Here is a 24,667-nt window from a genome sequence, read left to right on the forward strand (position 1 = left end):
AGTTATATGACCTGTAACAAGCAAGGATATGGTTAATTTATACTGCATCATTTACTTAAGCCCTCTGCCTTTGCATATCTGTCACCCCATCATTAGTTTTAACCAGACATTGCGGGTTAATACATGAATTCACAAAAGTGAGAGCATGAAAAAGTGAGCGAATGCTGTCAAGAGGGTCAAGCTCAGTTGTCATTTTTGATCCTGCACATTATTATTATGCTTTTTTTGCTCTCCTCAGAGTCCTGGCGCTCCAAATCTGGTCTTTGCTGTCTCAAAACCATGGCAGAAAATATGACCACAACACTGAACTCGACCTCCTTCACAACTCCACCATCCCCTCTCAATACAACTGTCATCACGTCCAATGCCACCGTCAAACCCTTCAGTGTGTTTGATGGATGTGATTTACAGGTGGAGGGCATTCTCTTTGATTTGACCGTGCAGATCTTCAATGTGATTGTGGGACTTCCTGCCAACATCCTCGTCATTGCAATTCTCATCCACAATCGCAAGGAGCCGTCAACATCAGATATATTCCTGGGCTGCCTGGCCTTCATGGATGCATACTTTGGCACCATGGTCCCTTTCAGCTTCCTGAACCTCTACTACTGGCACAGCAAGGAGGTGTGGTCCGCCATTAAGTTTTCCTATGGTGTAAAAGACACCAGTGGGCCTCTGTTCCTCTCCTGTATCTGCCTGGACCGCTTTGTGGCCGTGCTCTTCCCTGTTGCATTTAGCCAGCTGAAAGACACCAAGTACAGGGCAGGCCTCTCTGTGCTGGTCCTCTGCCTCACTTTTGCCTACGCCTCAGCCAAAACTGTGGGAGGTTTGCCCAACTTTGAGAAGGTGTTCACTGGTGAGGTCCTGGCCACATTCACCTGGATGATTGTGTGTAACCTCAGCATCCTGTGGGCTCTGAAGAAGTCCCGTGGGGCAGGAAAAGACGAGATGCACCCCATGAAGAAGAAAGCCTTCAAGATGGTGCTCTTCATCCTGTGCATCATCATCTGCAACTATCTGCCCCCTGTAGTGCTGTTCCCCTTTGAAGACTACTACCCCCCTGATGCCTTCCGCTGCTACGTGCAGCCGGTGGGCTTCGCCTTCATCAACATCAGCAGCAGCATCCAACCACTTATCTACCTGTCCCGTTTGGAGCAGGTTCCCTTCCTCCCTGATGCCTGCATTCAGAGGTGTCGCACGTGCTGCAAGGCAGAAAAGAACAAAATCCCACCTGCGCAAAACCCACCTGCTTAATTTTAAGAAGGCCGAAACATCAAAAGCACATCCTGAACGATACTGATACCGCATCTAAAATTTGTCACAAATCAAGAGGTTTAAGAGTGTAAGGAACATTCCTAAAAGTGGGGGAAAAAAACATAAAAAAAGTTTCAAATACTCCCTTATTTTTGTCTGTTTGTCTTCCTTCTATATGGCACACTACCTGTACCTGAATGTATAAATTACTTTATTTTCTGAAGATACACTCTGTATTACTGTAATAACAAGTGGCCATGTGGCCCGGTTGGCTGAGGAGCACACTATGCACCTGCAACATAGCAAAGGACCCTTGTCATCATCTCTCTCTCTCTCTCTCTCTCTCTCTCTCTCTCTCTTCGTCTGTCAAATAAAGCAGAAATGACATAAAATGTGACAAATGAAAAATTTAAATTATCTGTGCTCTTGTTAGATAATTTTAGAAACCTTGAATATACACTGTACTTTGCTCTGCTGTTGTCAAATCTTCACCAAAGCCATTATATTGTAATTTGCTAGACTTTGGCGCCATCGTGTGTACAAAGAGGAAACAACACACACAACAGTAAAAGATAATCCTTTCGATGTGGGCAAGGAAATTCTGTGTTACATGAGAGTCTAAAAAGTCTGCATCACCTGAAATTGTGATTTACCTGTTACAATTAAACACATACAGCATGCAAGGTTTTCTACAGGGTTGTTTGTAACACTGTGTGTGTGTGTGTGTGTGTGTGTGTGTGTGTGTGTGTGTGTGTGTGTGTGTGTGTGCGCACAGTGTGTGTGTGTGTGTGTGTGTGAATAAGTAAGTGAGTTCTAATGGGAATGCAATTAAATGCAATTAAAATGCAATTAAAATGGGTTATGTTAACATTAACTTCGATTTAGGTTACAGTTAGTCACTTCTTCTCCCCTGATTCTTTCTTTAAATTACACAGTCACAAAATATTCACATTTTTGTGGAAAGATAAATCTGACAGAGTGAGGAGACCATGTGTGAAAATGGTGACATTAAATTAATCAGGCTGGCTGAGCACATCCTCTGGGACAGGGTGAGGAGCTCAGACATCCACAAGGAGCTCACAGCAGAACTGCTGCTCCTGAGCACTGGAAGGAGTCAGCTGAGGTGGTCCAGGCATCGACACTCAGTGGCCACTTCATTAGCTCCACCTGTACAGTCTAATGCAGTTTAGTGCAACAACTCTGCCATAAATTTTTCCTTTTAAGAAAGTTTTCAATGTTCAGTTTTGGTTGACATTGTTGAGAATGTGTAAATTTATATGTTTATTACTGAGGTTGTAGTTTGCAGAGGTCTTGTACTGGACTACATTATATTGAGAGGTGTTTCTATTTTTTTGTCCTCCCTATTTATGTACATGAGGGGGACAGAATCGTAGAAACAGCTATCAAAAAATGTTGTCCAGTCCAGCAGCAGCACTAATTATGAGCTCAATGCCAAACATAGAATTGTGAACACCTTTATTACTGTGACAAAAAGAAAACCTGAGCATTATAAGCATCATAAAACTAAACTTTATGGCACAACACTTCGCTTGGATTGTATTAGATTGAGCAGGTGGACCTAATAAAGTGGCCACTGAGTGTAGCTACAATGCCTCCTGGACGCCTCCCCATGGAGGTGTTCTTGGCACAACCAACTGGGAGGAGACCTTGGGGAAGACCCAAGACTCACTGGAGGGATCATGTATCCCCACTGGCCTGGGAATGCCTTGGGATCTCCCAGGAGGATAGGACCGCCTGATCTGACCTCCTTAGCCTGCTACTGAGCAGCAGAAAATGGATGGATAAATGGGTCAACCTGAAAGCATAAAGTTACACAAGAAAGTCACTTCATACAAAAATGTAAAACACTTCTCTTGTGAATTTATTAAAAACCTTCATGCATTACTTGACCATGGTCACTTTCCATTTCCAGCATGGATTTCATTAATGGAACTGTACAAGAAATCATATGGCTAATTTCAAATATTCTGATTATTAGAAAATAATGCCATTCACAGAATTTAAAATCACAACAACTTAACAACAAAGTAATTGTAAGTTTTTGAAGAAAATTTTTGAGGACTGTTTACAGAAGTCTTGTTGAAAGTATTTCAGCTTTTAATATGTGTACATGGTGTAGGCACCTGGGGTCTAAGACCAAAAATAGACAATCCAGAATTAGAAACATTGCCAGTAAAATTATTCAGAAAGAGCAGAGACAACTAGGATGTATGTATGTAAAATGCAGGTGAAACAAAAACCTGGGCAAACTGTGTGTTATCCTGTTCACCCCCTATTTAAAGAATTCATAAAACTGGGAAGACACTACAGAGCGGCTGCAGCAACTGTGCTAAGCCCAAATTTCCACATCTGTAGAAGATAAAGGTCATCTTATCTTAAAGCACTGAGAATGTGGACACAATATAAACAAACTTGGATTTGGATGGATGAGATGATGGGCTCCCCAGTGCCCTGGCAGAATCCTTTCCTTTCTTTGCCTTTCGTCTTTTCTTGTTGTTTCCTCTGTTATGTTTTGTTAGAAGAAGCATAGATGCCCTGCTTCCTCACACAATAGAGATGAATGCCTCTTCAGACACATTGGTATTGCAGGAACCCTGTCTGGATCCTTGATGATGCCAAGATCTCTCATCAGCAGCCAGCCAGAAGAGCCAGCTTTAAAGGTTGGATTTAGTACGCTCCAGTGGTGAGGATAATGCAGCATTTGTATGAAAGACCTGTTGTACAGGACAAGTTTACCCCTATTTCATTCACTCAGTGATTTTGTTCAGGGATGTAACTATCTGCAGCAAGTGTAAACACAAAGGTTAATATTGTGACAAAATGTTTTGAAACAGTAACATGACTTGGTGAATAAATCATCTTTAATTAATCAAAAGTCTTGTGCATATTTGCCCTGAGAGAAACAAAGAGACAAAGCCGTTGCTTTGTCTGTGCAGTATCAATTCCACCTTTGAGCTTTGAGGAATGACCTTCATTTCATTTATTAAAACAGCACTGAAATGGCATGTAACATTACACCCAACCATCCCCTCATTTGCGTAACACTGTGGCAAATACATTTTCTGGCAGGATCTTCAGTGGGTGCTGGCTTTGCGTATAAAAATACGGAAGCAATGTTTCTGTGAATGTGTGTGTAAATTCATAAAGCAGCGTATCATCAACGGAGTCCAAAAAAGACAAAGTCCCCTTGTCAAAATCCAGCTGCACTTTGACTTGGTTGGGTGTTTTTGACACTGTGAAAGGGGTGGGTGGTGAGGTCATTGCCCTGAACTCTCCGTCCCGGAAACACAACGTCCAGAATCCATTCTCAGGCCGGGCGGAGACCTCGGCATTTCTTGGAACCGACAAAGAGACCACACCCAGAAGCCAGTCCTGGTTACTTCCTGTTTCCACAATCCAGTGGTGGCTTCCTGAGCCGAGAGCAGTCATGCCTACCACTTCAGCGCTGATGTGGAAGCGCTCTGGGTTGTCAGGGCAATGCCTGGGCTGGCTTGAGTAGTGGAGGGAAGTGAAGTCGTCAGACAGGATAAGGCAGGGGTGGGCTGTGTTAGGGTCCAGTGTCACAGGAGCTAACAGAGAGAAAAATTGACCAAAGATAAAAGTGTACATGTTGGACAGGTTTTGGTTGTATGCAACGCAACTCTTATCCTCAGAAATGTGAAGAAAATGGCAGGTGTACTCACTGTACTCAACATGATCCAGCATTTTTTCCCAGACTCTGTACTTTAGGTTGCACAGATGCGAGGTCACATCCATCAGTACCCCAGACATATATTCAGAATCAAGCTGTGCACTCTTGGCCCTGTAATTACAACAGGCAGCCTCTACTGAGAATTTGTCCCACTCAGCACACTAAAACAGAAGAAAGTATAAAGCACATTGACGTTGACGTACCTCTCCAGTGTGGCTTTATAATTCTGGAAAAAAACAACAACACTTTGTGAAGTTGGGCGGATTTCGTGAACAATAATTAAGAGGTTCATGTAAATTCAATGTGCTAACCTTCAACAAGACCAGGTCATCTTCTTTCAGCTCCTCCTTTAGGACGATGATGGTCTCGGTGAGGGACAGTATCTCTGCTGAAATCTCTTTAATTTTATCCTTCACTCCCGCCATCTTCTCTTCTTCCTCTTTTCTCACGGCGGCTAATCTGGCGGATTCTTCGTTGTAGAGGACCTGATGGAGTTGCTCAAACTGTTTCTTGATCAATATCTGTGTTTCCAGCGCCTGACTCTGAGGGAGATAATTGCAAAGTCGGCTTCAGTTGAGAAAATGTTAGACAATCAGTGACGGTGAGACTTCTCCACAGCTTACCTTTATGTAATCAAGCATGTCTACAGAGGTCCTGCAAATTCTTTTGAGTCTCTCCAGTTTATCCTCCAGGCTCTTATGGGATAAAGTCAGCTCATCCTGAAAGTCAAAGATTAATGTGCAGTAGGACTCAGACAGGGAGCTTAATAGTCAACAGCCAGATCAGATATCCTGATGATATCAAGCTTTAATACTTTGGATTTTTTTTTTTTTTTTTTTGGGCCCTCTTCTGTTACCAAAAGCTTAACACTCCCAGCCAGATTGCAGACAGACCTGATGAACAACATTCTCTTAAGGCTACTCTCTGACTCCTTATAAAATATACAGAAAAGCAAGTCCGTTTAACTATTTGACCTTCTTGAGAAACAGGTTATGTTGATCTCTCTCACCTTGCAGTCCACCACTGCCTCTTCTATGGGGGAGCAGTCATGGCTCTTGTGCATTTTGGAAGATTGACACACCACACAGATGGGCTGTTTGTCTACCAAACAAAAAAGTTTGAACCTCTCCCTGTGGAGATTACAGTTCATTGTCTCTTCCACTGGCACTGAGCTTTGACTCCTGGTCTGCAGAAGAGCTTCACAGAGATTCTTCAGAGCCAAATTGGAGAGAGGGCAGGACTTTGAGACCTTTTTCCTGCATACTGGACACTCGCGCAAGCCTGAAGTTTTCCAGCAACGCTTCAGACACCCCCTGCAGAAACTGTGGCTGCATGACAGCAGGACAGGGTCTATGAAGATGTCACAGCATATGGGGCAAGTGAGGTCCTCCTCTGGAAGAGACATGATCCTCAGCTTGCCATGTACAATAAAGTAGCTCCAAGACTTAGAACAACTTAAATCCTCAGGATTAAAACATTCCTCTGTTTACAGTAGCTGATGTAGCACTCCTGGATAATCTTGTCTCCCTGAAAGCCTTGTAATAAGGACACAATGTTTCTGCTTGTCGATTGTTCTTGGTGTGAGGCAGCAAATGCTCTTGGTTTTCCTGTGTATGATTTCTGTGGGAGTAGCTTAAATCACGGTGTGGAGCAAGAAAAAAAAAAAAAAGAACTATGCAACAGCCCTTTGAAACAGGAACTATAGCCCTATTGGCCAGTGGTTGGGTAGCTAGGCACTTGCTGTTAACTTGCTGTATGTTTGGAATGTAATCATTCAGGATATGAATGTGATTGTCTCTCTGTACATGTCAACAGCCCAAGGCTGCAGGCTTATCTTTACTTTCCTCAATTCATAGTGCGCTGTACTAACTTGCCAAGCATTTCCCAGCCCCCTGTGTCATATATGGCAAACTCAAATCAGGGATGGTCAGAGGACAGTGCTACAACAGCTGATGTTGTTAAGCAGTGAACTCAGCTTCTGTAGTGTTTGTTGGAATGAAACTGTGTTTTTTGCACTTCAGTAACTGCAGTCACTGAAGTCAAACTTGTCCATGTTGATATGAAGTCCAGTGAAACTGTTTTTATGAGATGTGGATTTAGGAAACAAGGATATACCAACTGATGCACAGCTCAAAATAATAATCATAGGAAATAAATAAAATGTTTAGCCCTGCAGACCAAGACTGAAAACCACTGTGTTCGTCCCTGCTGTGTCAAGCAACCACTCAACTACCTGTTAGCAACTGTTTGAGCTGTACAGATCTGCGTCCCCTGGCCCCCAGCCCCTACACTCACACACTCACACACAAACCACTTCCTCCCAAAGGGAAGGGAGGGAGGTACTGGTTGTCCTGTGTGTGTGTGTTTTGTGTTTTCGTTTTTTTACCCACAAAACAGGATTAGCAAGCTAGCCAGATAACCTTAAAACTTTTAATAAATGTTGCAACTTTAAAGCTCGTATCATCTGATAGATTTTCAGTCAAGATGTTACAGAAGATCTCATGAAATGTTTAATGAGTGAATCATTCCTAAAGCATTCAAGTACTGTTTTACAGTATGTGGATGCTTTCGCAATCACCAGGATAGACCATAGTCATGATCCTAGTTGTTTTGGCCAACTTTCTGTTCCTGTTTTGTGGAAATACCCCATCACGCCGCAGCCACCTCGCTCAAAATAATTTCCCCCAATCATTTTCTTGAAATTGCTTACTCCTATTGAGTTCCAGCTGAGAGGATGGAGATTATCCCATCCCATTAGGCAGAGGGCAGGGAGACATCTTGGACAGGTTTCCAGTCCATCACTGCTGACGCACACACACACACACACACACACACACACACACGCACGCACGCAGACAGCCAGACAAGCACTCATTCACACACACACACACACACACACACACACACACACACACACACACACACATTCCTAATTTATGGAGAACTCTGTTCCCACTGCATGACTGGCTGATGGAGGAACTTCTCCATTCTTGAGTTTCATTTCATGAGACTTCCAGCCTCCTTCAAGTATTACTTTGTTGTTGTGTTCATGGTTGAAACTGTAAAATTAACCACAAAGTAATGGAACCCATGACGCAGTGTGATTGTTGAGGCTGCACAGGGCTGACGTTCACATGAGGTTTTGATTTAAGTTTACAGGTGGGCCACACACACACACACACACACACACACACACACACACACACACACACACACACAAAATCTGTCATTTCTGTGGGTGGGTGGGTGGTGTGGGGTGGAGGCGTCCATGGGATTCTCATTGATGACTGATGCAGCATCTCCCCATCCTATCCGCCATTTCCACGGGCCTTGGTTCCTCCCTCTCTCCTCCGGTCTTTGGTTGCCATGGGGATGACGTCAAGTTGCACCACCGATTCGGCCCAGTAGATGGTCTAAGAGGCGGTGCAACAACCCTGGACAGTCGACTGCAGGAGACACCCTCCTCGAAATCTCACTCTACCAGATTTCCTCTCGCATTATCGCTTATCCGAGTATCCACTCATTCATCCCTCCAAAATGCGCGAAATTGTGCATTTGCAAGCCGGTCAGTGCGGGAACCAGATCGGAGCCAAGGTATCAGCCTGATTGCATTTGGGGGTTTTTTCTGTTTGGTTTTGCAATCGATAGATTTGTGCAGGATTTCACGCGGGCACGCCGACAAGAGCCGCTTAATCCATTCTCCAGGAATTCTCTAGAAACTCAATGCGGTGCCTGTTCTTGTTGCATGCTCCGTGCAAATAATTAATATGGAAATCACAGCCTAATCACTGGCTGATATTTTCCACCGCGCCTGGTGCGTTGAAGACGCTTTGCATGCACTGTTTTGCATTGATTTTGGTCAAGATTGTGCACAGACCGGACAATAGATTCGGCCCATTCAGTCGTAAACGTGTTATTGGAAAAAGTGCATGTTAAATAGCCTCTGTGTTTTCTGTTTTATTGCCAGGGTTTGTGAGCAAGTGGGTGTGTGATTGGGTTATTGTAATAATGTAGCCTAAGTGCATTGTCAGTATGAGTTTTCCCCCTTCCCCCTCCACATATGGCAGGCATGACCTATATTAACCTAAGATTATTTTTCAATCCAGTGTTTGTTGATAAATGCCCAATTTAAAGCCTATTATATCAATTAGTTGATTGAAATTCCTCCATTCACCGTGAATCAAAGTTAGACCCTTAAGGGTACAGAATATTCCTGTGTATGAAGAAAGTGTTACTTATCATCAGATTATTCCCATCTGCATGATTAAAGTGAATATTGAGACAAACTGTGTGCAAGACTAACTGACTTCTAATTTATGATCTATAACTGGACAAGAAACAGGAAGACTAGCTTAATAGCAATATTGTTGGTTGGAGGTTGGAGGCTTTTGCATACTATGAACTTTCAGAAATGAATGATTTTACTAGTTTTATAGACTTATATCCCTCCATTCTTTGCTACCACACCTGTTTTTTCCCCCCTCAGTTCTGGGAGGTGATCAGTGATGAGCACGGCATTGATCCCACCGGTACCTACCATGGAGACAGCGATCTGCAGCTAGACAGGATCAGTGTCTACTACAATGAGGCCACAGGTAAGCCACGAGTCGAGCAAGAACATAAACACAGGGCAAAATGAATGTCACTTAGCTTTTCTATCATGCATGTATGAAAAGAGTCATACACTGAGTCATGCAAACTATTGAGATTTGCAGATGATTTAACACAGGATTGATGATTCACTCTGCATCATTTCAGGGGGAAAGTATGTTCCCCGTGCCATCCTGGTGGATCTGGAGCCTGGCACCATGGACTCAGTCAGGTCTGGGCCCTTTGGGCAGATCTTCAGACCTGACAACTTTGTCTTTGGTAAGCCATGCAAATTAAACAAAGATGCACTCATCTGTAACCAAATCCGCACTGCTGCTTGTTTGTAATGTTGCACTAGTTAGTGGAACCGACCGTGCTTCCAAGATCGACTAAATTCATTTTGAGTGTCTTGATTACAGGGCAGAGCGGAGCTGGAAACAACTGGGCCAAGGGCCACTACACTGAGGGAGCAGAGCTGGTGGACTCAGTCCTGGATGTGGTAAGGAAGGAGGCCGAGAGCTGCGACTGCCTCCAGGGCTTCCAGCTCACACACTCCCTTGGTGGTGGCACCGGCTCCGGCATGGGCACCCTGCTCATCAGCAAGATCCGCGAGGAGTACCCCGACCGCATCATGAACACCTTCAGCGTTGTGCCCTCACCCAAAGTGTCCGACACTGTGGTGGAGCCCTACAATGCCACCCTCTCCGTTCACCAGCTGGTGGAAAACACAGATGAAACCTATTGCATTGACAATGAAGCTCTCTATGATATCTGCTTCCGCACACTTAAGCTCACCACACCCACCTACGGAGACCTCAACCACCTTGTGTCTGCCACCATGAGCGGGGTGACCACCTGCCTGCGTTTCCCCGGCCAGCTCAATGCTGATCTCCGCAAACTGGCAGTCAACATGGTGCCCTTCCCCCGTCTGCACTTCTTCATGCCCGGCTTTGCCCCCCTGACCAGCAGGGGCAGCCAGCAGTACCGCTCTCTATCAGTGCCTGAGCTCACCCAACAAATGTTTGATGCCAAGAACATGATGGCGGCATGCGACCCCCGTCACGGCCGCTACCTCACCGTGGCCGCCGTGTTCAGGGGCCGCATGTCCATGAAGGAGGTGGACGAGCAGATGCTCAATGTGCAGAACAAGAACAGCAGCTACTTTGTCGAGTGGATCCCGAACAATGTGAAGACCGCCGTCTGTGACATCCCACCACGTGGCCTCAAAATGGCTGCCACATTCATTGGCAACAGCACAGCCATCCAGGAGCTGTTCAAGCGCATCTCCGAGCAGTTCACCGCCATGTTCCGCCGCAAGGCCTTCCTCCACTGGTACACTGGCGAGGGCATGGACGAGATGGAGTTCACTGAGGCTGAGAGCAACATGAACGACCTGGTGTCTGAGTACCAGCAGTACCAGGACGCCACCGCTGAGGAGGGTGAATTCGAGGAAGAGGGAGAGGAGGAAGTCGCATAAACCTTCAACCCACACAGCTGCCAAACCTCATTTCACCCCTCACACCCCAAACCCCAAACCCCATCCCCTTCATCCCTCTCCATTATGAATTGGATTGCCACACTCGGAAAAACCATCACCCTCAACCACTGTTGCTCTAGTGTTAGAGATCGATGTTAACTGATACTAGTGGTGTTTTTTTTTGTTAAAACTCTGTTTTTTGTATGTTGTGAATGCACTGAATTATGTACATCCTCAACATCTACCCCCTCATTGCCTTGCTGAATTCAAAAGCAAGTGATTCTAACTGTGAAGCCTTGATATTGGAGAATGATTAAATATTTGTATCTGATTAAAGGCTACTTCTACTGCCTCAGTGTTTTCATTGATTGATTCGATATATGATCTTTATTAATGACAGACCACATTAGAGCACTTACCTTGAATGTAGTTCTGCCACATGTTGACTCGAGCAGCGGTTTACAACCTGATATCTGGGAGCTTTCCTCTATACAAATGTGTATTTTTTCTGTTATTTGCTTCCCTCTAACCCTTATTTACTTGTTTATTTTAATCAACAAGCACCATGCACAAAATACATAACTCTCAAAATGAGAAGATATTTAGCTACTAGATATATTCCATCTTCGGTCCCCAGGCAGGTACACACAGATCAACCACCAGACACTAAAAACACAAAAACAACATGCAAACAAAATGCAGAGAAAGAGTTTTCCTGCAGGGATCAGTGAATGTTAACCCCCCTAACCTTAACCCTTATTCCAAATATAAGCCACAAAGATAATTCTGTGTGGTCAAATTACCATTGTACTAATTGGAAAAATTGTGTAGTGGTGTGCAAGGCCAACACTTAAGTTTCTTACGTGATATGCACCGTTTTATTCACTGTTGTTGGGACAGTTCAGTTAAACTAACCTAGTTGCCATGAAAAAGTGAATGATTTCCAGTTGTTTTGATACACAGTTGCTGACACAGTAAACACTACACTATAAAAAAAATATGTATGTATTTTCCATAGTTTACATTAGCCCCTATCTGTTTTGCATTATCCGCCAAATGGACTGTAGATAAGCTTCAGGACGCATTTCTAAGAACTGACTCAACAATCTGCCCAGCAATGTTATCAGAATGGGAAAGGCACACATTAAGACACAGATTTAAGACACAGTAATAACAGTTAATATCAGTTCATGAGAAATTATTGCACAAAATACTGGATACATAGAATATTTGTGAGTTTTTAAAAACAACCACCCCTAATCTTGTGGCTGGTTTATGTTAAGCCAGCTTTCCAAATAGTTTGATTCTTCCTTACTGTCTTTTGCATTTTTTTGTATTTTGATTCACAGTGTATCTACACATCAGAGGTACAAACTCTTCATTTTATGGATTTAGCTGACACTCTTATCTAGAAAGAGTAAAAATGAGTGAACAGACAGGACTTCAGTGTCTTGGTTCATGCTGTCCATAAAATTTGTTTTTGCCTTTTTTTTTTTTTTGGCTTTTTTCCTAATGAGCGTATTCTGATGACAAAAATTACTACTAACTGCCTCCCACACGCCACATCTGATTCTGAGATTCAGCTATACATATTTTGTTTTCGGACATTTTTTTTTATAACCACCTGTTTTAAAGAAAGCTCTGAAATTTGAACAGGGTGATGTGATTCCCAAGATGTTACTTTAAACTCATGTAATTATTTACAACGTTTATTTGATCCAAATATTCTACAAATATTCTAACATTTGTTTTTCATACACATAAACATGCTATGATACTATAAAACATTTCTGCATGAATGAAATACAAGACACAGTGGTTGATCTGCCATGAAATTAGAGACTACAAATAATGACATTAATTTAGCATGACTACCAGAATTTAAAAAAATATATTTTCAGTGTAAACAATTATTTGTTTTTGCTTGATATCATTTTCATAAACTCAGTTGTTTAACACACAACCCTTCTAAAACTTTTCCCACTGAGACAAGAAATATTTATCTCAGTTTCAAATACAATACTCTTCTCAGGACTTTCAGTAGTAAAACATGAGTGTGAGGTAAAAAAAAAAAAAAAAAAAAAAATCAGCTTAATCTTCGCTAGTGAAATGATTTCAGAAATCAAAATCAGGACTTCAACCCATAATCACTCTGTGCATATCTGATAATTCTTATGGTACCATATGTTTGTACCATGCATACGTATATTAGTATTCATGTTCAATTTTGCGTGTTTTTAGCTACCATAGATAATAGCAGCTTGGCTCTGCACAGAATCAGACTGCCAATTATGAAATTACATGGTAAATGCATTTTACAACAACCAAGACATGACAATGTTTGTAAAATATGATTAGCAATCGTGATAAACAACTGTAGCTCGTCTTTCATTTGCTGAAAGACTGTCCAGACGCTCCTTGAAATATTAACTTCTTCGTAAAATCCATGTCACTTCCATACACATCCTGTGCTTTTGCTCACAGTACCACACAGGAAACAGTCAGAGCTTGTTGAAATGAAGTAGTGAGTAAGTCAGTGTGTCTTTTTGTAAATGATGGAGTCCCCATCCTCGCTTTCTCCTGGAGAGATTTTGACCTTCTCTTATCGCTCAGCTCAAAGGAAAGAGCTTCGTCACACAGGAACGCAGCCACACTCGCGTCTGTAGGCAACATCCTGATAAAATTACTGTGACTTTGCAGGAGGATGAAGGCACGGCGTTTCAAATGAGTCTTTCCTCCTTTGGTAATTTGAGTGCATCTGGTGTCTCCACGCTGCGCGCCCCAGACTGCTCCTCAGCACTGGGTCTGTAAGTCCCCTCAGTCTGCCTCTTCTTTTTCACCACCAGGAAGAGCCAGGCAAAAACACCCAAGGCTATGGCCAGAACACCTAGAGTGACGGTCGGGGCCACAATAGCTGCGATGTTGGGTCCCTGCAAATGGAGAAACACAGGACATTGATCCATTTTCTAACACTGTGCACTTGACAGAATATGCGGGTGCCATATCTTCACTCACAGTGGTTGAATTGTTACTAGGGCGGCCTGTAGGAGTGGTAAAATTCCCTGTGAAAAGAAAAAAAAAATCAGGATTTCATGGTGTAGTTGCAACACAAGCTCTTCTCTGGCACATTTACACCGGATGAACAGTTTCATCACTTTAAGTAAACGCCCGGTGTATTGCAATGTAATTGCACATTTAGTTTCAGACAGGTAAATGTGCATTTATGCCAAAAGTGAAATGGAGAGAAGATACATCTAAACAGGGAGACGAAGCACCAGCGTGTACACCTCTATGTAACAGAGTAACTTGTAAGCATTACAGAAAGTCTAATGTTTCTTTTTTTTCTCAACCATTTTATCCATGACCACCCATGTGATTACTCAGTGACATCACGAAACTACACAGTAACAACTTGGTGAGGAGAGCGGAGGAGGAAAAGGTGGAGCAGAGACTCTGGAATGCAGCCTGTGCCATAGCTACTGTAGAGTCAGTGAGGTTTGATATATAAAGACAACCCCAATCTATCTTATTTTGCTATGTAGTATAGTATTAGAGTCAATATATGGAGAAGAATGTTTAATTTTGAAAACACAAAACCCTTAAAAGGATTTGCTACCGCTGTAAATCATTCACTAAGGCAAATGGTAAACTTTGCAAGGTCAAAAGTACAACTTGATAACAGAAGCATGGCTTGAGGGAGCAGGAATTTTAGCGCGAAATGGAAAGTTTATCAAAATCTTCCTGCAGAGTAAGTATTAAAGTATACTCATGAAACCTGTAGGGCAGGCACCACACGGGTATCAACCAAATGTTTAAAAGATACAACAAAAAACAGGGGCTACCTCGCATTTCTGTGCAAGATTTCACCTGCCTCTGAACTTATGTGGTGAAACGGCATTATGGAATTCTAATAATACAATGACTGATAAGACCGGACGTACTTATACCTCTTTGTCCTGTGCCTGAGTATTTAGCTGAAGGCTCTTGCTTCATATAAGGTGCTCTTGCAACAATGCTGACAAGCCCGTGCATGTTTGAGATTCCCTCTGCAATGTCTATTACATTTTTTTTAATCATGGCAGTATGCAGTGTTAATAACGGCAGATGGGATATATGTGTGTGTGCATGTCAATGGGTCTGTGTGTGAGTGGTTAGAGGGTTGGCTTGTTTTGTGTGGGATTGTGAGGATGAGGGGATGGTGACTGACTCACCCCAGACAGGATTACTGCCCAGAACCAGCACCAGGACACTCCCAATCAAGAGCCCGGGCATGGCCAGTACATCCGGGAGTGCTGCCATCTCTACCTGGGACCAGGAGGGCCTAGCGAGGGTAGACTGGCAACGGGACCGCAGGGCATCAGCTCGGGCCCATTTCATCAGGTCCAACATTCACCGTTTGTTTGTCCAGGCCCCTTTGAAGAGATGAGGAAATATTATATTCGCACAGCCTACAATTCATGTCCAGGCTTTATACCAGCCACAATGATTGTTGTGTCCAGTTTGACACTCCCATATGTGACTAAATCAACTGACAACAGACACAAGCCATGAGTCAAACATGTGTCTGATGTTGAATCACCATTTCCTTCATTGTTGCCTTAATCCGACTCAAAGTAAAAGATAGCAGTAGGCTATTAATAGCTCTTTCACTCTATTTTAAACATTTTTGCGGACTGGAATAAATTACTATTCTTTTAATTAATGACATCAAAGTATGCGGTTCCTTTTTAGCGAGGCGCATTTTGCACTAGAAAAGTAAGATTCATCAAATGGTACATACCTTAATCTGGCTGTTTGCAGGTGATCGAAGCAAAACCGGAGATGGGCCAGGTTAGATCCTCACGAATGAACCATGTTGCTTCCGTCGCACCTTGTCATAAATGAGGCAGTAACGAGCAGCCCAATCCCAAGACAGTGGCTACCAACACCCAAGACTCTGTGCTGGAGGCTGGATAAATATTTGCCGTGTTATAACCGCAGTACTTGGATCCTCTCTTTGCTCGACTACAACGCAGACTCGACTACCTGTTGGTTTCTATGTAAAGCAGTTTTTTCCCATCCGCTCTTCAAATCGCCATTGGTCACATGGGTCAGTTTCATGTTACATTACCTGAGCACGGTGTCTACCTGCAGCAGACAGATCCTTCTTTGTTTTGCGTCTTTGCGCATCAAAGTCGAGAGGAAATGCGGCTGTTTGGTGAGGCAGCGGTGCGGAGCGGATCCCGTTTTCCATTAAAAGTCATATCTTGAAAAGGCACTTAAATAAAGTTTGCTGCGTGTTATGCCTGTTTCCCCCCCAGTTTCCTCACTTTAAATTCAAACTAGTGTGCTGATGATGCATAGTCAAGACACACTATGGTGGCAGGTTGAACTCACTTGCTCATTCCTCTCAAGAAATAACCTGCACTGGTGTGGATTGTTTGACTTCACCTCCCAGTCAGATCTAACCTAGCAACCTGACAGGCAGCGGCATGAAATAGCGCCTCCATCAGGTGTTCAGCCTCCCAACATGAGAGAGGATATCAACATTCCTGAGATGTTTTAAGGATGAATACCGCGGCCAACTGCTCCAATGAGCCCTAATCCTCATCTAATCTCCTATTCTCAGAGTCACAGGGCCAGTGAAAATGTAGGCTGCATTAATCTACCATGGTTAGACTTTTTCCTTTTTTTTTTTTTTTTTTTTTTTTCTTGGACAGTGAGAGAGCACTGAGATGAGGCGTTTTTATGTGTGTGTATAGGCTAAACACGACCAGAGCTCACTGTCAATTTGGGATTTGTAGCTTTGCTGGGTTGTTTATATACTAGCCCTCTAAGACTTTTAAAACTTTTACTATTCACAAATATGTCGGCGACTTAATTGAAACCCAAAAAAGTACCTCAGGCAGATGTAATACACCAACATAATATATTAATATAGGTTTAATTCTGATTGGTTACAGTTTTGTGTCGCATAGTGGAGAATAAGTCACAAATAAAATATGCTCTAAAATTGCGTCCACTGGGTAAATTTAGAAATAGCCGGTCAATCATACATGAGGACAAGAGCCTATCCCTCCCCCTTGTCAAAATACTGCCATCTTCTTGCGCTCACCCTATAAAGTGTCCTTTCCACCAGGAGGGGACGATAAAGCCCTGGAGCGACTCCCGCATTAAAAAAGCGGCTCGACCCCTTTCACGCACCGCTTGCCGTAGGCGCTGTGCATTGTGGGTAGCCCTGTCAAAGCGGCGGGAGAGGAGAATCTTCTGTTTTGCCGCATATGTGTTTATGTAAGCCCGCAGCACTAAATATAGATTTAATAAGCAGGATAACAAGAAGTGGATATTGGTAAAATAGTGTACAATAGTGTGGTTGATACCCTTGTTGATAACTCATTGTAGTGCCACAGTGTTCCGAGGGCAAAGCATTCCCGGGAAATTGTGTTTTTTTTTAAGCGTCGATTTTTTTTTTTGCTAGCCCGTTTTAGCGCGTCTGTAACAATGGCGAAGGTTCAGGTGTTGAATGTCGCCGTGCTGGATAACCCGAGTCCCTTTGGAAACCCTTTCCAGTTTGAAATAACGTTTGAGTGCATGGAGGACCTGCCCGAAGGTAAGGAAAGAGTCGCTACCCACAAGCGGTCTGTCATTTTGTTTGCGAGTGTCACAGCGCCAGGTCGGTGCTGGCTCCGTGTACGTAGTGCAAATGGCTAACAGCTAACGGTGAAGTTAGCCACGTTAGCTCAGACCCGAGACGTGAGTGGGACGCTCAACAAGTTTGTGGAGAGCAACGTGAAAGCCTCAGGTAGAGCAGGAATTTTTGTGGGGTTATGAGACTTTGATTAGCTTTCTGATATGAGAGGAGTTTCTTCAACACACTAACTAAACGGAGCGCCTTGACTGCAATACACGGTGTTTTACACACTCCAGGCTATATGCTATAAAACAACGAGCGCCTATATCTTTTGCTATTTCCTGCTGTAACTTAATTGGTCTTCTCAAGTTTGTTGGGGTTTCTAGTAAACGTCACAACTCAAATCTACAGAAGTAAATATCGCGGGGCTTGTAGATCCCAATGATCACGTGTGTTTCAGTTTAACAGTGTATTATTGGAATGTGAATTTCATGGTTCAAGGGAGCTTATTACTTCGGTTATATGTGTTTAATGTCAGTTCAGTCATGGCTGCAGTGTATTCTGTAGTTAAGAGTTTACTGGGCCCTTGTGCTTGTCTTACAGGCAAAACAAAACAAACAAACAAACTGTCTTTTGCTTTCGTTGCGTCCTGTGTATACATCAGCTGGGACATTCAGTACTTTCTCTCTGTTGATGTGTATTTGTGGACATATTTAAGTCTTTATGTTGCTGTCAGGTGTGATATGATAATGGGTACAGACATCAATACACACATGTGCCTCTTGTTGTCACTCTTGATGTGTGTGTGTGTGGTACCTCCATTTGGTGTTTTGGATGAGGTTAACAGCGAGTGATGCATGTATGCAAACCTGCACAATGTATGCATGCACATTATCCACATCGTAAGATGTCGATATCGATAAGGTGATCAGTTTTACATTTTTGTAAAGAAAATGTGTGTGTGAGATGGCTATTTTCAGTTGGTTGTGCTGTTTCCAAAAAATATATAGAGTTGTTCGATAGAAACACATATATTTAGCATTGTGCTCTGATTTATCCAAATAATGATGGACTTGATTTAGATTTTTCAGTGTGTGCATACATTCACATTATAATGTGGCTTTTAAAAATTAATTAAAAAATTAAATTAAAAAGAATTTAGAAATTTCAATTAATAAGCTCACTATATTTGTTCAGGTACTAAATTCTCAAACTCAATTGACTATACTGGAGCTGCACTTTACTACTGCAGTATTAACTGATTATTGTAGTGCCATCTCCTTATGGTTAACCCATTATAACAAACAGTACAGCTGATTAGAAATAGAAAACCTCCTCTGCTTATCCTCTAGGCTGCAGCCAACACCACAAACCATTCATGACAGCACTAAATCCAATTTCTTTGTAAACTACATTGAGAAATGCCACGGTTGCATGGCAGCTCGGTACATTACAGCACTTGAATAGATCTAACACAAACATTTAGCAACTGTGTGGCTGTTAGGCTAAATTGATTACTGGGTCGGCCAGCCAAAAAAATGCCAATCAGTGTATTGAAAACCGTGGTATAATATTTTTGTATCATGCCAGTGTTTTTTTTTTTTTATTCCCTTGTCTTATGCAGAATTGTGTAAACAACAAATAATGGACAATTTTTTTGAACACATTCTTTTATAGCAAAGCAGATCTTTAACAGTTTTGTTTGTCTTTTTGTATTACAGACCTAGAGTGGAAAATCATCTACGTCGGCTCAGCAGAAAGTGAGGAGTATGACCAAACTCTCGACTCTGTCCTGGTCGGCCCAGTACCAGCTGGGAGGCATATGTTTGTGTTTCAGGTGTGTTTGTGTGGGTCAAAACAATTGAGGTAGTGTTTTATGTAGCAGTAGCTGCTTCTTTAAATAAAATGCTCAAAATGTATGTGTTCATAAAGCCAAACAGAACTCAGAGGCAGCAAGTAGGAGCCATCATGATGTTCATTTGTCAGTTCACTTAAAAATAGGGCCATACACAACATGCCTTAGTTTTATTTACCTACATTTTGGCAAACGTAATGTTTTTGGCTCCACAGCCTTCACTATTGTGTAGCAACTAGTTGCATTCCACCTATATTAGAGGATAATGATCAGGTGAAACAGGTGAATGAAATTAATAATCACATCAACAAACAGGTCATTACACCTGTTTAGAAATTTTCAAGTTACTGTTTTGTGTCTGCCACATGGTGGAAAACATCTCCCTTTGAATAGATTGAAAATAAAACACAAATAATAGATACAAAAAAAAATGTAATTGCTGATTTCATTCACCTGCTTCATGTCCTTTTGGAAAGGACACCATTTTCAGCCAACTGGTCCACACTGATGGAGCCTGTAGAGCCAAAAACATTCTGTCTATGCAAAAAAGGAGAAAAATCCTCAAGTGTGACCATTTATTACAAGGATTTGATAACTCACAGGATAACACACTAAGCAGATTAAGTGCAGTGGTACTCTGAAACAAGAACATTTTGCAATTTATAAATCCAGCACCAAGTGTAGAATTAGAACTATCTTTAACCCTTTCATGCATGAATTATGAAAGCCTGAGTCAAATTTTTTTTCTTATGTGTTTTTACTCTTCTTAGGGCATGAACACTTTTGTGAGTCTCCATACTTCTTGAAGGATGCAGGACTGGTATTACCATGTCATGATACTAGTATTAATATGCTTTCAGCAACAAGAATTGACAGTCTCTGCATAAACCTCAATGGGGGGAGCAGCAGAGAGCATTCTAACAGCTGATATGCAATTCCACCATAGAAACCATTGCATTTAGGAAAAAATGACTTTTAAACAGCTGTCCACTGTAGTGACTACTATGCGCCAAAGGGTTAAATTATTCACCACAAAAAAATGACAAAAAGACTGATTTAGTCACTAACTTTTGAAATCTTTGGCAATTATTCTTATTAGATAGACTGGAAAATGTGAAAGTCCTAGGTTTTGATAAACTTTGTCATTCTGTACTTCAGGAAATTGAATATAGCTAGCTTCAAAAGTAGGTATACATGTTTTTAACTCTCCCCTGTATGATTAAGCAACACTTTTTGGTAACGGCTCAAAATAGTGACTTACTTAAATATTAGTGTTGTTAAAACCATATTCCTACTTGGGATAGGGTTAAGGTTATGGGAACAAAGGTAACTTGCATAATAGAGTTTTATTTTATTTATTTAATCCACATTGGACGGCTAGACAGTTGAAGTCCACTCAAATGGGGGGGGGCACTTCTTTTTATCTAAATCTTAACATGTCGGGTTTCTCTCAACAGGCGGATGCCCCAAACACGGGTTTGATTCCTGAAAGTGATGCTGTTGGTGTAACTGTAGTTCTGATCACCTGCACGTACCGCGGCCAGGAGTTCATTCGCATCGGTTACTATGTGAACAATGAATACACAGACCCCGAGCTGCGTGAGAACCCACCCATCAAACCAGACTACACACAGGTCAGACTGTTGGTACATCTGAGTGAAATAAGATCCCATAAAACCATCACTGCCTAACTTACTGCTGCATTGTTTTTAGTGTTTTCTAGGTATAGAATTAGAGCAGAAATACTGTGCATCAAAGTTTTGACATTGCATCTGATAAAACTGTTATGTTGTGAATTATATCTTTATAGCTAAACAAGGCCACCATGGTCCTTCTAATGCAAGATGTCAGAAACAATGGAAGTTGCATTGTTTTAAGAGGGTGAAAACAGACTATTAATTTTGCAGGGTCAGTCTGGGGCTGGTTCATGGAAGTTCGGTCTTTTAACTGTTTAAATGGGAAAATGAATGTGTATGATTTAATGGTAGAAATTTAACTAGCAAGCCAGCGTTGACGCACATTAAGACTAAACTGCATCAAAATAAATCAATTATGGTGTAGAATTCTCTAACTGAATGAGCCTAGAATTGTACCGTATTGTAAAATTGAATTTTCTCCTTTTCCCCCAGTGCTTTTGTAAGCAGCTGCTCTGCTATGTTAATCTGTCTCAGTCCTTTTCTCTTCTATTCTCTGCTCCTTTGTCTCACTCTTCCCTGCTTGTGTGTGTTTCTACTGCTCTTAAACTGTGACATCAACAACACATCAATATATAGTTAACATTTGTTATACAGTTCATAGTATAGGTCCATAAGTATTTGGACAGTGACACAGTATTTATAATTTTCCCCTTGTACACCACCACAGTGGATTTGATCGGGACATGATTGAAGTGCAGACTTTCAGCTTTAATTGAAGGGCTTGAACAAAAATATTGCATTAACTGTTTACGAATCACAGCCAGTGTTAGACATTGGCATCCCATTGTCACCCGCCAAAACTTATGGACCTAACTGAAATTTTAGGATGCAATCTCAGACTCTACAACTGAACATAACCAGCTAGTAGTAGTAAGTACACCAATATTTAAGCTAGATACCCAGATTTCAGATTTTGGTCCTCAGTGACATATGTGAAATATAAGTTTCTGATTGGATGGGAAATATAAGCTTACATTACCAAGCTGAAAAACAGTTTCTGAAATAGAACTATATATTTAAAAAAAAAAAATATTCAACACCAAGATTCCTTAAATAAATTAGATAAAATGTAAAAAAAAAAAATAAGTGACATCAACACCTATGTAAACAAGAACTAGTAGAACCTTCAAATTCCAAAAACATGATTTAAAACAAAATAAATAAATAAAATAAAATTGTTAGAACAAAAGTAGTCACAGATCTTCATGGTGCACTAACCCCTTTTAAAATTGGAGGTTTTCCAAAACATCACATGGCTGCTCAGTATTTCAAAAATGACATGTGCTTTAACTGAATTCATCTGATTATATAACTGACTCTATTCAGCTGATTATATAATCAAATGTCTTTTTTCTTAGCAAGAGTCTTAGGTTAGCTAATAACTTAAATAATAACCTATAGAGTGAGTTTTTCTTCAGTGGCTAATGAATTTTTTGGTTTGTTGTCGCAATTGGTTAATATTTTAATTCCTGAATACAATTTTTAATTATATGTGATAAATAAAATCTCATGTATGAATGGTTCTAGGCTATTGTAGAGTTATTTATTTGCTTAGGGATGATTTCTTAGGGTTCCTTGCCCTCAGAGTTATCTAGGTACCAGATGAAACCGGAACGCATTGTTAAGTTATCTGGTGGCAGCCATACGCTCAATGGCAAAATTCAGTTGTCGCCTTTGCAAAATTAATATGTGTCATTCATGCACAACTGCTCCCTCTAACTGGTGAAAAGTGTGCACGCTTTTGTTACATTACAGTTACATTTTGTTGCATTGTTTGGAATTATAACTATACACTTCTTTGATCAGTTTAATTAATTAAATCATAATCAGTTGATCTGTGAAGATGACTGAAAATGTCCACCTTCATGAAACAAGAGAAGATTCAACGCTCAGGAGATTTACCTCATTAGAGCGCTGTGTAAAAGTAATGGTGAAATGTACTGGCATGTGTGATTTATATTTTTTTTATTTTCTTCCTTCTAACAGCTTCAGAGAAATATTCTGGCATCAAACCCACGTGTTACCAGATTCCATATAAACTGGGAAGGCTGTGCAGAGCGAATGGAAGACTCTGAAAATGTGGATCCTGCATCAAACTCAATGCTCCCTCCGTCCTGTCTCCCTGGCAAGGCCCCACCCCTGGGCCTACTACCGGATAACTCCATGGATTGCTTATAGAGACTCCCACTGGCTAACTGGTGATAGCTCAAGACCTATTTTTTTGAAGAATGCCCATGGACATTCAAGCGTGGATGAAGAGCCAGCTTTGCCTTACAGCTGCCCTTATTTCCCAGAAACTTGTTGTCGACAAAAAACTCTCACCTTGGACTTCAGAGGAGCGTTTTTTTTGTTTTTGTTTTGTTTTGTTTTGTTTTGTTTGTTTTTTCCTAGGACAAAGAGTAAAGTCTCACTGGATCACAATGGGGCGTTGCTTATTATGGCACTGAGAGCAATATTAGTACTATGTTAATTAAAGTCCATGGAAGTGGAAACAATGGCTTAGAAAAAATGCAGTTGAACTGATCAACAAAACAAAATCGAAAGCTGTTGTATGATTCAGCTTCCTTCCTTTCCTTGGTGCAGGATGGATTTGTAACCATTTAAGAGGATTTTAGCCCTGAAGCAATAGGCATATAAGAATATTTTGCTGGCCATGAATTTGATAATCTGTGTTTCCATTCAGATTCCTTTTGCACTTATACCTTTTCCCACATATGTTGTGGAGACTTGGATGGGTCATTACTTCCTGTATTCCTTTTTCTTTTTGTCTGCCATTTTGTGTTCAGAATAAATAAAACATTGTATTTGTGTATGTGTGTGTATGATTGTAATATTGAAGGCTACTCCCAAATTTGTTAATTTAATTGAACTTCTCTAGACTCGTAATACAAGCTATACAGATCAAAACTCAATATAAATCTCTTTTCAGTGTCAGGTCTATCTTTGCCCCAAAAGCCCTGGTTTTATATATATAACTAGACCTTTTGTTTTTACCATGGGTAAGTAGTACATCATACGCTACAATTGTAAGGTTAAACATGACATGGCAAACACTGTAAAACAAATCTCTGGCGGCATTGTATGAGTAGCCCCTTACAGTTTGGCATTTTTGCTAAAAATAGCTTGTCTTAACGTCACACCCAATCACCAATCGGTCGGGTAGAAGGGGTGGCAAGGCTACAGCACTGACATTGGAAATTGCTTCTCTGAAAGTAACGCTTTGCTTAAAGACTTAGCGTTTTGATTTGTGCCGTGTACTACAATCCATATACTGATAAATGCAAGCGGTTGATAAAATAAAGCGAAGGAAAAATGACAGTTATGGTAATGGGTGTATAAGACTAGTAGCTAGTCTGGGAGGCGGGACGAAGCCGTTTGACAGACCAGTCACATCACAGTGATTGGCTGTATTGATGCATGTCCAATCAACAGTTGTCTTGTGATAACTGTCATCAAAGTATTGGCCAATCAC

At 41.5% G+C, this 24,667-nt stretch overlaps 5 protein-coding genes across 7 annotated transcripts; 3 read left to right on the forward strand and 2 right to left on the reverse strand.

Annotated features, from left to right (window-relative positions):
• Positions 1-279: 279 nt before the first annotated feature.
• LOC115363155 (G-protein coupled receptor 183-like) lies at positions 280-1,254 on the forward strand. Its single transcript, XM_030057253.1, has one exon. It carries the CDS (start codon positions 280-282, stop codon positions 1,252-1,254), a length of 975 nt encoding a protein of 324 aa, XP_029913113.1.
• Positions 1,255-3,400: 2,146 nt separating this feature from the next.
• LOC115363964 (tripartite motif-containing protein 35) lies at positions 3,401-6,623 on the reverse strand. 2 transcript variants are annotated; one of them, XM_030058341.1, is made up of 6 exons: positions 5,976-6,623; positions 5,590-5,685; positions 5,278-5,508; positions 5,170-5,192; positions 4,959-5,077; positions 3,401-4,844 (listed from the first exon to the last, which is right to left on the reverse strand). In XM_030058341.1, the coding sequence occupies exons 1-6, from the start codon at positions 6,369-6,371 to the stop codon at positions 4,306-4,308; spliced, it is 1,404 nt and encodes a 467-aa protein (XP_029914201.1). In that variant the 5' UTR covers positions 6,372-6,623; the 3' UTR covers positions 3,401-4,305. The 2 variants fall into 2 exon arrangements, with proteins under 2 accessions (XP_029914201.1, XP_029914200.1); XM_030058340.1 differs by lacking the exon at positions 5,170-5,192 and having other exon boundaries at positions 4,959-5,127.
• A 1,782-nt stretch (positions 6,624-8,405) lies between these two features.
• On the forward strand, positions 8,406-11,384 carry tubb4bl (tubulin, beta 4B class IVb-like). Its single transcript, XM_030058342.1, has 4 exons — positions 8,406-8,560; positions 9,453-9,561; positions 9,725-9,835; positions 9,976-11,384. Exons 1-4 carry the CDS (start codon positions 8,504-8,506, stop codon positions 11,031-11,033), a joined length of 1,335 nt encoding a protein of 444 aa, XP_029914202.1. The 5' UTR covers positions 8,406-8,503; the 3' UTR covers positions 11,034-11,384.
• Positions 11,385-12,534: 1,150 nt separating this feature from the next.
• On the reverse strand, positions 12,535-16,608 carry crb3a (crumbs homolog 3a). The gene is made up of 4 exons (XM_030058348.1): positions 15,814-16,608; positions 15,245-15,445; positions 14,049-14,095; positions 12,535-13,963 (listed from the first exon to the last, which is right to left on the reverse strand). The coding sequence occupies exons 2-4, from the start codon at positions 15,420-15,422 to the stop codon at positions 13,754-13,756; spliced, it is 435 nt and encodes a 144-aa protein (XP_029914208.1). The 5' UTR covers positions 15,423-15,445; positions 15,814-16,608; the 3' UTR covers positions 12,535-13,753.
• Positions 16,609-17,187: 579 nt separating this feature from the next.
• asf1ba (anti-silencing function 1Ba histone chaperone) lies at positions 17,188-24,007 on the forward strand. 2 transcript variants are annotated; one of them, XM_030058346.1, is made up of 5 exons: positions 17,188-17,303; positions 17,491-17,622; positions 19,365-19,480; positions 20,956-21,132; positions 23,182-24,007. In XM_030058346.1, exons 1-5 carry the CDS (start codon positions 17,294-17,296, stop codon positions 23,371-23,373), a joined length of 627 nt encoding a protein of 208 aa, XP_029914206.1. In that variant the 5' UTR covers positions 17,188-17,293; the 3' UTR covers positions 23,374-24,007. The 2 variants fall into 2 exon arrangements, with proteins under 2 accessions (XP_029914206.1, XP_029914207.1); XM_030058347.1 differs by having other exon boundaries at positions 17,219-17,622.
• The last annotated feature ends 660 nt before the right edge of the window (positions 24,008-24,667 follow it).

Source organism: Myripristis murdjan, chromosome 8 (assembly GCF_902150065.1).
Source record: "Myripristis murdjan chromosome 8, fMyrMur1.1, whole genome shotgun sequence".
Classification (NCBI taxonomy): domain Eukaryota; kingdom Metazoa; phylum Chordata; class Actinopteri; order Holocentriformes; family Holocentridae; genus Myripristis; species Myripristis murdjan.

Excerpts from the sequence above, each read along its gene's own strand:
- LOC115363155 (XM_030057253.1), top strand. The coding sequence starts at position 280 with ATGGCAGAAAATATGACCACAACACTGAACTCGACCTCCTTCACAACT.
- LOC115363964 (XM_030058340.1), bottom strand. The coding sequence starts at position 6,371 with ATGTCTCTTCCAGAGGAGGACCTCACTTGCCCCATATGCTGTGACATC. Across the intron at positions 5,509-5,589 it reads ACATGCTTGATTACATAAAG|AGTCAGGCGCTGGAAACACA; the intron begins GTAAGCTGTGGA and ends TATCTCCCTCAG. Across the intron at positions 4,845-4,958 it reads GCTGGATCATGTTGAGTACA|CTCCTGTGACACTGGACCCT; the intron begins GTGAGTACACCT and ends TCTCTCTGTTAG.
- tubb4bl (XM_030058342.1), top strand. The coding sequence starts at position 8,504 with ATGCGCGAAATTGTGCATTTGCAAGCCGGTCAGTGCGGGAACCAGATC. Across the intron at positions 8,561-9,452 it reads GGAACCAGATCGGAGCCAAG|TTCTGGGAGGTGATCAGTGA; the intron begins GTATCAGCCTGA and ends TTCCCCCCTCAG. Across the intron at positions 9,836-9,975 it reads ACCTGACAACTTTGTCTTTG|GGCAGAGCGGAGCTGGAAAC; the intron begins GTAAGCCATGCA and ends TCTTGATTACAG.
- crb3a (XM_030058348.1), bottom strand. The coding sequence starts at position 15,422 with ATGTTGGACCTGATGAAATGGGCCCGAGCTGATGCCCTGCGGTCCCGT. Across the intron at positions 14,096-15,244 it reads GGGCAGTAATCCTGTCTGGG|GGAATTTTACCACTCCTACA; the intron begins GTGAGTCAGTCA and ends TTCTTTTCACAG. Across the intron at positions 13,964-14,048 it reads CTAGTAACAATTCAACCACT|GGACCCAACATCGCAGCTAT; the intron begins GTGAGTGAAGAT and ends CTCCATTTGCAG.
- asf1ba (XM_030058346.1), top strand. Across the intron at positions 17,623-19,364 it reads CATGGAGGACCTGCCCGAAG|ACCTAGAGTGGAAAATCATC; the intron begins GTAAGGAAAGAG and ends TTTGTATTACAG. Across the intron at positions 21,133-23,181 it reads TCAAACCAGACTACACACAG|CTTCAGAGAAATATTCTGGC; the intron begins GTCAGACTGTTG and ends TCCTTCTAACAG.